Genomic DNA, 13,460 nt, shown 5'->3' with positions numbered 1-13,460 from the left:
ATGCTGTGTACCAAAGAGGCAGAGCTAACATTTTGGAGGAACTGAGACAACGCATCACAAATGCAGCTGCGCTAGTGTCTCCACAAATGCCACAGAACAATTGGCGGGAGGTTGAATACCGTCGTTTATGTCTGCAAGGCAACTCAAAGGCGCACACATCGAGTTGCATTCAGCATTCTCCGAAACTCTGAGAGTTTTTACATCAAGTTATGTAAAAAGTTATGCTAATAAATCATTATTTACACTTGAAATTATCACTTATTTCTCGATCCCACTAAGCGAGACACGGTGTATGTATACATAGGCCTATATATATATATACACACACACTCTAGAGGGGCAGAGAAGGCCTGACGGCCTTATCTCTACCAGGTTAAATAAATAAATCTAATCTAATCTAATCTAATCTAAACTATTCTGTATTACATTCTTGAACATAACCCTCCAAATGTGAATAATGCACGTATAGATAAAGAAGACGCAAATGTAGGAATTGGCTACGGCTAACCACATCTGTCCGCTTGCAAAAGCTAAATTATTATTCGAGTAACTAAGTGAATTATAATTTCCGAGAGAGACGATAAAAATCACTGTTGAAAACGTTCTTGTATATCCGAATCCTCACCCCAATTCCTCTCCTGTGAATAAATAAAAAACCAACAGACACGCATTGCGATCGTCATTTCCATAAATTACACGGAGCGTTAGTCTGAAGGAATGCTACTCTCATATTAGCATAGCGAATATTTGCGAAGCGATAAAATACGGAAAAAAAGGCCGCCAAATAGTAACGAAGGTACAGCGGTAGACAGGCGGAACAAGGTTACATTTTGTTTTGGGTTTGCACGAAGGAATTTCCTATTTATCTTTGGTTTATGAAAGTAGCCTGCTTTTGTCACTCCAAGATACGTTACAAATGTAACCTTAGTTACTTTAAAGCACCCCAGTTAAAAAAAAAAAAACGATTTATATGGACGTAAAGTCAAAGCATGAGGACATCGATGATCTTGGACAATCATAAAAATAAGTAGCACAAAGTAACATATACATTTTCATACTTATACACATTGCATAATTCAGTTGGAATTGATATTCATTACGAATAACATTACAGTTTACAGTTCATTTTCTTGAAATATCATTTAAAAGACACGTTTAAATGAAATCATTTGCTAAACACAGAAAATATGAATTTTTGTTTTCCAGAATGCACACAAAAAGAGATTTTTATAAACAGAAAAAGTAAAATAATCTACTTGACTTCATTTACAAATTTTACGGTGTATGTATGTATGTATGTATGTATGTATGTATGTATGTATGTATGTATGTATGTATGTATGTATGTATGTATGTATGTATGTATGTATGTATGTATGTATGTATGTATGTATGTATGTATGTATGTATGTATGTATGTATGTATGTATGTATGCATGCGTTCCTAATGTTAGTCCTTTAAAATGAGATTTTGTGTTACATTTCAAGAAGCAATCCTTACGCTGAACTGAAAATAATTTACGGACAAATCATTCTTCTATGCAAAGTACGGAGGTTATCCGGAAAGTAATTTACGTTAAGTCGTCAAAAAGTACTTCAGACACTTTATTATAGGCCTACACAACTTGAAACTACAAAATTAAAAAACTTTCAATATACTCTCCAGCGAAATTGAGACATTTTGTCGTAGTGTTTCACAAGTTTTGGAATAGCCTACCTTCGTTGTAGAATTTCGCCGCCTGTGGTTTCAGCTATGTATAAACGATTAATGGTCCTTCTTATTTTCTTTACTGTGTGATAAAACACCTCTGCATTGATTATGATGCCTCGTTACATGAAATCCACCAGCAATACTCCTTTTCTGTCCCAAAGACAGTCACCAAGGGTTTGTTGCGAGAGAAAGTTTGTCAGCACCTCCACATTCACTGAGTTTTTATCTCTCCGTCTCCAAAGTTTACGATGGATTTCAACAGCTTTATTTATTTATTTTTGCTGGGACAAATCTTATTGCTGAACATCCTCTAAACTGACGGGATTTTCAGTCGCAGCACACATTTTGAACGATCGCATCGCTGTGAAGTAACTAAAGGCGATACGACTTTCTCTCGAAAGCAGCTGACTGCGTACTAAGTCACACTACGTTCCTGCGAAAATGGCGTTAAACTTAGAACGCCATAAAAGAAAGGAAATTATTTTTCAGATAGCCCATGTAGATGTTTAGAAAATAGCTGTCAAAAGCGGTGACCTTTCGTTACAATAGCAACACTCAAAAATCATTTATAGCACTAAATGAACTCTGCATACACATTCTGAGACTTGGTACGTACCATCTTCAGCTCTAATTTCTAGAAATTATCATTTCAGCCCGGTTTCATTAGTCTAGCGTAGCGTAGTGATTAAGGCGGTACACTGCAAAGCTGAGTTCAATCCCAGATGAGATCATGGGCTTTCCCTGTCGACCTAATCCATCCGGCTGCACTGTGGCCGTAGGATCGACTCAATCTCTAACAGAAATGAATACCACGACTTCTTGCTGATAAAGCAGCAAAAACGTAGGACTGTCATCACTACTGTTACTAACGTCAATTGTCTACAAAGATGGAAGCCCTAACCTTTCGCTACCTCCATAGTCTGTGTAAGGGATAACTTTACCTTTAATACAGGGTCTTTCATATGTAACGAATCTATCGAAAAATTAACTATTTTGCATAATTTTTTGAAATGATGTTGTTCATCCTCACGAGAAAGAATCCTTCCCGGTGCCGTACAGTCGATTAGTAAACAGACACCCCCTCCCCCCGCCGCCAGAGCTATTAAAGGAAAGAATTGTTAGTGTTTTAAACCTTTATTAAAACACATAATGTCTGGCAGCGAATCCAGGTGGCCCGGGTTCGAATCCCGGTCGGGGCAAGTTACCTGGTTGAGGTTTATCCGGGGTTTTCCCTGAACCCAATACGAGCAAATGCTGCGTAACTTTCGGTGCTGGACCCCGGACTCATTTCACCAGCATTATCACCTTCATTTCATTCAGACGCTAAATAACCTGAGATGTTGATACAGCGTAGTAAAATAACCCAATAAGATAAAAATAAAAAAATAAAACACATAAATGTAAAAACAGTTTCAATTGTTGACAAATTATGGCGTACAATTTTCAAAATGTCTTCCGTTCTGCTGGATGCACAAATGTAAGAGACGTATCAGCTCTTCATGGACTCTGGTGAGCATGTCAGGAGTAACCATTTGTATCGTGTGTTCAATTCGTTCCACTAATTCAGGAATGGTGCTTGGCTTAGTCGCGTAGATACGATCCTTGATGAATTCCCCAGAAAAAGAAGTTCAGGAGAGTCAAATCAGGTGATCGCGGAGGCCAACGGATTGGGCCTGTGCGACCGATCCATCTACCTGGAAACAATTCGTCTACGGAATAAGCGCTTAATTTGAGCGACATTGTTTCCAACTTCAAACTAGGCAGCAGTTTTTCTCTTCTGCAATGACGTTAAACGGCTGCGTGGCATTTTATCATTCCAGTCTATCACAAAAATGTGTATAGGCATGGCCATGTGCCATTCTTCTTGGTGCATAGAAGGTCATGTTTCAGGTCATTTTAAGTCCTTGGCGTATAGAAGGCCATGCTCCAGGTCATTTTAAGTTGACATCAAATGCACATTACATATGGATAAGTAGCTTCCTCTGGCAGCGGGGGGAGGGGTTGTTTGTTTCCAAATCGGGTGTACGTCACCGAGAAGGGTTCTTTCTCGTGAGGATGAACATCATTTCAAAAAATGATCCAAAATAGTTGATTTTTCGATAGACTCGTTACTTATGAAAGACTCTGTATATTCTGATAATCACTTTGCAATGGTGCTTTCCTCAAATAGTGAAGCCTTTTCTATTTTAATAAACCTACCAAGTGTTCTCACCAGTTCTACGAAAATTTTTCTTCCTATAGAAATATCTGAGAATCAATCGAGAGTTTGGTGTAGTTATATTTCTACAGAGTAACTAAATTATATGGGGCAAGGAACAGTTGCTCGATAAATTTTCCTGGAAAGACTTCTAGTCTTTTTCTTAAAACAGAAGATGTGCTTTGAATATTTATCGCTCGTAAAAATTGTCCACCTTGGAACAAGTTGTAACGTTCATGGCAGTAATTATTAGATCACCTATAAAAATTACAAGAATCAATAAATGAAAGCTTTTTCGACATTGACACACTTGTGGTATAAGCGGCTTAGGCGTAGGTTTTCTTCGAGTGCTTCGGTTTGTACGTTATTTTCTATACTATAGCTCAGTTATCCCCGTATCTCTCTCTAATCCTCTGTTATTATATTTTGTAGTTGAAAAGCGATATTAAATAAAGAATTATCGTTTACTACTAGTCTCGATACAACGTGGAGAAGTGTTATCATTCACAGAATCGGGCAATGAGCGGCCACTTATGAGTTTACTCACCGATCCGTACAGCAGACCACAGCTATCCATACACAGAAATAGACACGTCGCGACGCTCTGTACCAGCAACTGACCCGTCTTCACGGACTGGCGTTGAAGGATGGCTGCAACATAAAGAAAATACACTGTAGAGCCATCAAACATATTAATACTATAAAATAAATCAATAAAAGCTAACACTAGGCCATTCGACAAGTAATGGCAACATAGTTACTGTTTCACAATGAATTTATTTAGGTTAATTTACACATTATATAATTAAAATATAGCCCCCTCCCATGCCAACAATAAGTTGCCAAATCCTTGGAAGATTGCGGACTCCATCCGCAGCATAATTTCTGAATCTCTCTGTCACTGATTGAATTGAAGCTCTTTGGATGTCAACTCTGATTGAAAGCAAATGCCTCGCTTCCACCCATCCTGCAGTAGTTCGGTATGGTAGGACTTCTCTCCCATAAGCTTCTTGTAATGCCCTAAAGCTCTGAGTTTCACTTTTTCCTCTTGCAACTTGGATTTTATGAAGCACCTTTGTTTGTAGCTACTGAACAATTTTTAGGACTGTATTACTTACTACAAATCAGAAATAGTGACAGTATTTACAAAATATGATTACTTCAAAGCTTTCAATATTGCAGGTTTATGAAATAATCGCTGCTCTGTTACATACTACAAGATTCCTATAGTCACGGCTAGGAGCATTTATTTACGTCATTGTTGCCATTACTTATTAAATGCATGATGATAGCATGATGAGCATAGTAACGCCAGTCTAGTACATACAGTCACGAAGCTCAATACGTAATGAATATGTATCCAATGACAGTTGAACTTTAGTTGCTAGCCACTAGGATCGCTACTATCGCACAGTCTATTGTTTCTAATGCTCTCAGTTGCTAACCGCTTGGAGCATTGCACCGCGAGAAATGCAAAAAATCACCTCAAGCTTCGTGATTGTATATACTAGACTGTGGTAACGCTTTGATAATATATCTTTGCCTACTAAATATTCAAGACTCGGGAAGATCACGTGAAAGACAGAAAGAACGAAAGTTTTCGTGGATTGTCGCTAGAATCTCTCTTTTGTGTTACCGTATTTGATAATATTCGTATGGAGGAAGTTTAAATGAATAATGGCCTTCGTTCACATTCAATAAATCAATTTATGAATTTAAGGTTGTTTTTAACAACATTTTCTTTCAATATCCCTCCACTTTACATAGAGTTTACATTCAAGTATTTAGCACAAATACCACATATAGTGTTCCATAGTTTTAGCACTAAAAAAGACAGGCTTTTCCCGCAATATTGCTGCAAATGTACTGTCATCTGTCACTTTATATTTGTGGTACTTATATGTATACCCTGCAATACCATTTCATAAAATATAAAGTTTTTGCTCTGGAACCACCATTATGTCTTCAAGAAGATACTTCCTTAATTTTTGTCTAGAAATAATAAGTAACGTTTGTGTTGTAAGCAGATTCGAGAAGAAGTTAACATTTTTACTGTCTTACAGTGGAGTCCGATGTATAATTAATGACATAACAATTCACCACATTTTTGTTTTGAAAAGGAATTGATGATACTAACAAACTTAAAAAAAAAATTAATACCATAACTTATGAAGAACGGAGCAGAAAATAAATACACTAAATAAAATAACATTAACAACACTTCATATTTAACTAAAACTTTAGAATACAAACTAAAATAACTTTTTAAAGCCCTTTACATACATTGTACGCCAATTATATATGAAAACCTTAATTTACAACTGGGTCGAAAAGTAGCTGCGGAACCCTGAATTACTTCCATGATCAACTTAATCTTAATCTTCTTCTCCATGTTCATCATCATCATCATCATCATCATCATCATCATCATCATCTTTATCACCATCATCGAGAATATTTCAGGATTATGCCTCTATAGTTCTGCTATATTGAAATTGACTCACTTTCATTTTTTAACATTTCAACTCGAGTGCTTGTCCAGTCTTGCTTCCTATAAAGCAAGCAATGGTTACATATTGTATCCTAAAGAGCTTTTTCTGCCTAGAAAAGAACACTAGTTTTGTGAAGTCTCTGTTGCTATAGAGGCAGAGACAAGGGTATATTTTCATAATATAACCAACTAGACCATAGGATTACTCTGGGAATAATGAATGGGGATCGGGATTCTTGTTTGCGCTTGGGCATGAGTTCGAATTATTGTTTGTTCGATTATCTGACCGTGTTTTTTCCAAGGTTTCCCCCAACCATAAGTGGAATGTCAGGTCATCTTACTGCAAATATTGGATCTCGTCTCGCTAAATACCATTTCGCTATTACAAATCTCACCGATGCCAGGTAAATTCATACTTGATACAGTATCATTAAATAACCGATTGAAGGTGAATTATATAACTATATTGTGCAATTATTTTCCCAATAGTACAGTCTTGTACAACGGGCATGGGTACTTATAAGACCAATGTCATTTCCTAGACCGAAAATGTTAACAAGTAGGACTCATAAACTCATATTCCCTTTTCTTTCTTTCTTTCTTTCTTTCTTTCTTTCTTTCTTTCTTTCTTTCTTTCTTCTTTCTTTCTTTCTTTCTTTCTTTCTTTCTTTCTTTCTTTCTTTCTTTCTTTCTTTCTTTCTCCCAGTTGATGTAAGAGGACTCAAGTCTGATCTGATCTGATCTGATGTATGAAGGAATAAATTATTCTGGTCTGCCACTAAGCTAGAACGAAGCAAGACGGAATACAATGCAGGGGACATTAAAGGCTAAATATCGTACCAAATAGAAGAACGTGGAAGTCACAGCGCTGAGCTATGGGAGTGAAAGCGCTGACTTCTCCACGAGAAGGCTTTACTGCATTCACAGGTCACCTAAAATATTTCATGGCGCTCGATGCACGAGAGCCTAAGTAACTCCACAGTCTAGTATATAGTCACGAAGCTCAATACCTAGTAAATATAGTATATAGATAGTTGCTAACCACTAGGATCGCTAATATCGCCTCATTACAGACAATGGGAAATAGTACCGGCACAGTCTATTGTTCCTAGCACCCTCACAACTCAAGCTTCGTGACCGTATATACTAGACTGTGGTAACTCTATGTTCGGTCAGATTGCCGTACTTTAAAAGATCTTGCGATGGAGACTAGATTTACTACTTTCCTTTCTTTCATAAAAGCGAATGACAAAAGAGCATGCACGTGAACCAAGCCCTGTACTAAGAGTAATAATAGACAGACAACTAATAATACTTTGCACTGATGTGTATTTTTTGATAGGGTTGAGACAAGAGTGGGGGTTGAGTGAAAATACGCATGCAAGGCCAAACTTCCTGCCTAGATACATTTCAAATAAGAATGGACACAATTACGACCTCTAGGGAGGAAAATAAGGAAACAGGATGAAACTATGTAGATACCTCTATAGCAGGCATGTCAAAATCCTGCACATTGTGCAATCGCGCACATTGTGCAGTTGTCTCTGTGCTATGTGCACTTCCTATTCCCCTATGAGGGAGTGAATCGGCTTGGAGGGGAACGCGTCAGGGCTATACAGTACTTGCATTAGCAGATTAGATTTTCAGTAACACATATCAGTACGGGTACTCATTGAGCTGTGACTGTGAATGCGTTATGAAAAATAAAGTGAGGAGTCCACAGATATAACGAAGAAGAGAAATTACGAATCATATAACGTAATTGTTATAATGTTTTCCTCAGCCAACAATAATTATTTTAAAATGAAAGGTTTTCATCAGACCATGTCGAGGTAATAGTCTTGTGACAGTTTAGATCAGATTAGTAGAGTTCTCAAAATATATTCGCCTGCGCTTTTTCCTTAATCAGTACTCTCACGACAAAACGAACTTGACAATGGCGTTGTTTTGGAATCTGTACTAACACAGCCATCAAAGATTAGACGACTTACGACTTCCATTTCATAAGCTGGTAAGTAATGAGAATATATTGAGGAATACATGTGAGGCTCTTGAGGTTGTAAGGAGCGGAAAAATTTTCTGGAAAATATATCATGGCAAATTTTCCATCTCACGTCACTATATTATGCTAATATACTTACATTAATAAATCTTTAAACCTGACACAAATAGAATATCGTCCCTTCACAGCTTGTGAACCACACTTTTAATTTCTTTCAGTAACACTCCCAACTTGTCGTTACTTGCTCTCAACGTTTTCCAAATAAACTATAGCCTATGTGAATTTAAATTCTACGCTTAATTTATATACTTTATTAATATCAATGTTAATTTATATTGACATACAGCAAGGAAATGATTTCAGTGTAAAAACTCCACAATGTCCTACTGCATGTAATTAATTGGGAGTATAATATTTTCTTCAATATTTATGTACCAATGGTCCCAATAAATAATAATGCTTGACGAACAATGAAAGAGTAGGGTCTATTACTTTAAAATAATTAGTACCTATTACGTAAAATGAAATGCTTGTTCGTTTTTGTTGTTTCGAAATTACTGCAATATTTTTTTTTCTTCAAATACTACATAAAAATCATGTTAATAAATTAAACTTTACAAACCACTGCTTTATGAAGTATAACTGAGTAAGCCTAATGTTTCTTGTATTACAATTGTCAAATATAGACACTGATAATAACTGAGTTATTTTTCTTCTGCTAAGTGTGTGTATAATGTCCAAATGCCTATTTAATCCAACACTAGAAGCGCAGAATAGATTATTGTACACCCCTCCAGCTAAGAACTGGGAAGAGCAACGCAGTCCGCACAGAGCGGCGATCCCGCACAAAACTGCACATTGAGTCTCTCATTTCTGACATGCCTGCTCTATAGGAATAAAAATGTAATTAATTATTACACTGGCCTAATCGAAAGTGATGATGATGTTGATGATGGTAGTGGTGGTGGTGCTGATTATGATGATGGTTTCTTGTGATTCTAATTCATTTACGTTGTTTTTCTTATATTTGTAGTAAGGTGTGCGTAGTCTACCACTGCTCTGTCGTGAAGCCGCACAGCGCAGGCGCGTGTATCCGCTTCGCGTGACGTGTAATTGATAAGCGGCGGTGCTGCCGTCGCCGTGAGCGCCGGACGATCTCTCTCATCCTCGCGCTTCGCGTGTCAGAGCCATTTAAACAATTAATGCAGCAGTCCAGTGTCGCGGTGCACGCCCCTCGCCCTGCAGCGTGGCTCATCGCAATGTCGCAGAATTCGCCTTGATATATACGTACCTGCTTAACGTCGCCGCTGACAGATTGGGTTTCAGTTTTAGTCTTAGTTTCGCACAATTTACATACTATACGAGATATGTATAAAGAGAAAGCAATGCGGTTCCGCAGGAGATTCTCTGTGATATCGAAAAGTAGTTCAGTGTGTATAAAACGACTTCTTCTAAACTATGGGACGTATTTTGTTCATATTTAACATTTACGAGTCAATTTATCCGGTAATGTTACACATGACAGCGTATAGACTAGAATATTATTTTTTAATTAACGGGTTTCAATGCTACTGCCTCCCTCTGATTGAGTATGTATGTATGTATGTATGTATGTATGTATGTATGTATGTATGTATGTATGTATGTATGTATGTATGTACAGTATTAGAAAAAAGTTTTGTCGCGCAGATACTTTATAAATCCCAGGAAGGAGGCAGTGCGCATGATCAGACTGCAACGAAACAAAACTAATTTTATTACCTCAACTAGTTCTCTTGTGAACCAGGTCGCTCATCCTCTGATCATGCGCACTGTCTCCTTTCTGGGTAATTTAAAAGTATTTGTGCGGCAAAACGTTTTTTCTAAGACTGTACATCTATCATCAGGCAGTATGTTACCTCACTTGACGGTATATGTCAGAGGAAGAACCATTGTTTTTATACATCTGAAATCTGATTAGTGTAATATGTAGCTAGTCGGCGATGTATGCAATGGAGGAGGAAAGGAACTGGTCATTCTACTCATTATCTCCTGGTTTAGTGTCTTACGAGAGGTGCCTTGTTCGTATCACTTGTGAGGTTCAGACTAATCCTGTCTTCGGACAGTTGACTAAACAACAACAATGCTATCAAGAATTTAAAATAAGAATGGCAATGGCAAAGACACCTTTTAATAGGAAAAGCAACATCTTCTGCGGGCTCTGAAAAAAATAATTAGAGAAGTTACTAGTGAAGTGCTTTGTATGGAGTTTGATATTGTATAGGGCAGAAACATAGACATTATGGCGAAGTGAAGAAAAACGGTTCGAAATATTTGAAATGTGGATACGGAGAAGAATGGGGCTTGTGAAACAGACAAAATAAGAAATGAAGCCGTGATAGAAAGATTGGGTGAAGAAAGAATAATACTAAAATTGATCAGGAAGGGAAAAAGAAATCGGATGGGCCATTGTCTAAGAATAAACTTCCTTCTGAAGGATGCACTGTAAGGAATAGTGAACCGGAAAGAAGTCCGGGGCAGAAGACGATATCACATGATAGACAACATTAAGATATTTGGATTGTTTGAGGAAACGAAGAGGATGGCAGAAAAAATTTAAGATTGAAGAATTCTTTGTTTCCAGTGAAAAACCTACCCTTGGGCAGAAAATTATCCCCTTGCGATGATCGATTCAGTCCGATAGGTGGCCTGGCAAGCACTCGTGACCGATGCTGACAGGGGACCATCCTCACTGAGCTCTGACAGAGTCAAGTCCCATCCCCAGACAAATATCTGATAAAACAACAGAGGCCGGACTCCCAAGCCCTGATATCCTATATCAGCATCGGAGACCCCTATTACAACAACTATTGCATATGATAGATGAAATGAGGAGGACAGCATAAGTGGAATGAAAGAGAGACATGGCAGTACACCGACAAAACCCTCTGCAACATCTGATTTTCTCACTACAAATTCAATAACTATTAGAATTCGTACTTGGACCGCTTGTATGGAAGACCAGTGGGCCAGTATTCAGCCACAGACACGGAATAATTATTCCTTAGAGTCAATTCTTTGTGTGAAAGCAATCTATATTAATTATTATACCAGGAAGCAAAAAACGGAACACCAAGCAAAATTTTACCAAGTTAGCAGACAATGAGAAGTACACTTAAAGGAGTCTTTGGGAGTGCAAGTTCGAGTGTAAGAAGAAGAAAGAAGTCGCGAATATAACAGACAACGAGAGCGCAGATGGTCAGCAACCGTGGGAGATATTGATAGGGTACTAAAGATGTGCGAAAAACTAGAGGAAACTTGTATAAAAGTTCTGCGAGTTTTGTGATAGTTAAAGAAACAAGGAAGTGCAAACAAACGCGTGTGAAGTGTAATAAGTGAACTAGAGGAGAAATCTGACAGTCTGTGGTATTAGATGCGGTCAAAAATGTGAGGATTAGATCAATTAGTGAAGTGGAACTGTGAATAATATAGAGGAATAAGTAGTGAAGTGTTAATGAGAAGATGAATTGAATAAAACAGTGAGAAGAAAAGCAATAAAGGTAGTGAGGCTAATAAGAGTTGGAGATAGTAAGTAAATAATATTTAGGGTTGATTGTAATTGAGAGAGGAAGAATATGGTAAGTGAGGAGGTAGAAAGTGAGTGCAAGTAGAGAGAGTGAACCGTAAAAGTTATGTAATAAAGTGAAAAAGTATTAAGTGAATTGAACAAGTAATACCAAGGATGTATTACAAACATTAGAACAATGGAACAATAAATGAGACAAATAATATAATACGATAATATAGATGAGAAAATAGAAAAATTAGTGAATACTAGTCAGAGATAAAAAGGTTTTTAAGATAAACAGAAAATTAGGGATAACAGTAGGCTAATGAAAGATGACAATGATAGTAGTAGAGATGGATGATAGATATAGGCGAGAATGTTTCTACATAAGAGAAAGGTATACATTATTGCATAGTATTCGGGATTGGAATTGAGGGAAAATAAAGAAGGTAAAGAGTTTAAAATATTGTACATCAGAAAGGATGTAGGAAGAAATAGACAGAAATAGGGTTTAACTTTATGTAAGTGGAAGATATGGGGAGATACAGATGATAGGAGAAATATATTAGGATATGTGATTGACCGTATGCAGAACTGTGAGGGAAACCGCTACCTGAAAGCCGTATAACGATAATAAATACGAATATGAAAATAAATATTAATTATTATGCACTGTAGTGATTGCTAGGATACGAAATCTGACAAGAAAATTTATTTCAAGTTCATTTTATGAGCATTATTGAAATCTTAGAATTGATAACCCATCGTCTCATTAGCGCAACGCATTTTTAACTGCAATTTGTTACCAGGATACGAAACCGTCTTAAATATTTAACATAGAAAAATCAGTGATGGAATTAAAGCTATAGCAATTTACAATTTTTAAGTATGTGAATGTTCTCGGCAATTGAAGTGATGGCGTGAGAACTTCAAGCGTATAGACAGGAAAAGTTTGTTTATTTTGAATGCGCAGGTTTGTTTCTAGATATCTTCGTGATTCGACAAGTTTTGTTTCAGGGAAGGAATAAGTCGTATTTGAGAGCCGATATTCTGTGTTATCCTCAATTACATATTCAATCGCTTCGATTTGAATGTGAAATGGAATGGAGATGGTTGTTTTATTAGACAAGTTTGCATTGGAACGACTGTGCCCACACAATTACATACATCACGTCGAACCTTATCGCACTCCTCGATGTCCATGTAGACAGAGCATAAGCAGTTGGGCCCACTGTCCTTTCAAGCCGCTTCGGTTATAAATCACGCGATAGGTCGATATATATTCACCTAGCGAGTAGCCTTCAGGTATACAATACACCCACACAACGAACAAAATACAGCGTGTAAAACAACGAAGGAAACATTATACAGACGAGTACTGACATGTGTCACTCCCAAAATTATTATTATTATTATTATTATTATTATTATTATTATTACTACTACTACTACTACTACTACTACTACTACTACTACTACTACTACTACTACTAATACTACTACTACAACTAC

The 13,460-nt window shown here is 37.1% G+C and overlaps 1 protein-coding gene across 5 annotated transcripts in view; it reads right to left on the bottom strand.

Moving 5' to 3' along the window:
* The window catches only part of LOC138696396 (calcium uptake protein 3, mitochondrial-like), a 1,041,982-nt gene that overhangs the window by 527,369 nt on the left and 501,153 nt on the right, over nucleotides 1-13,460 (bottom strand). For all 5 annotated transcript variants that reach the window (XM_069821301.1, XM_069821303.1, XM_069821305.1 and 2 more), the window contains exon 2: nucleotides 4,456-4,559. In XM_069821301.1, coding sequence (XP_069677402.1) covers nucleotides 4,456-4,559 — 104 coding nt within the window. The remainder of the gene's footprint in view (nucleotides 1-4,455; nucleotides 4,560-13,460) is intronic.

The sequence above is a fragment of the Periplaneta americana genome, chromosome 3 (assembly GCF_040183065.1).
Source record: "Periplaneta americana isolate PAMFEO1 chromosome 3, P.americana_PAMFEO1_priV1, whole genome shotgun sequence".
Taxonomy (NCBI): domain Eukaryota; kingdom Metazoa; phylum Arthropoda; class Insecta; order Blattodea; family Blattidae; genus Periplaneta; species Periplaneta americana.
This window is presented reverse-complemented; position numbering and strand designations above follow the sequence as displayed.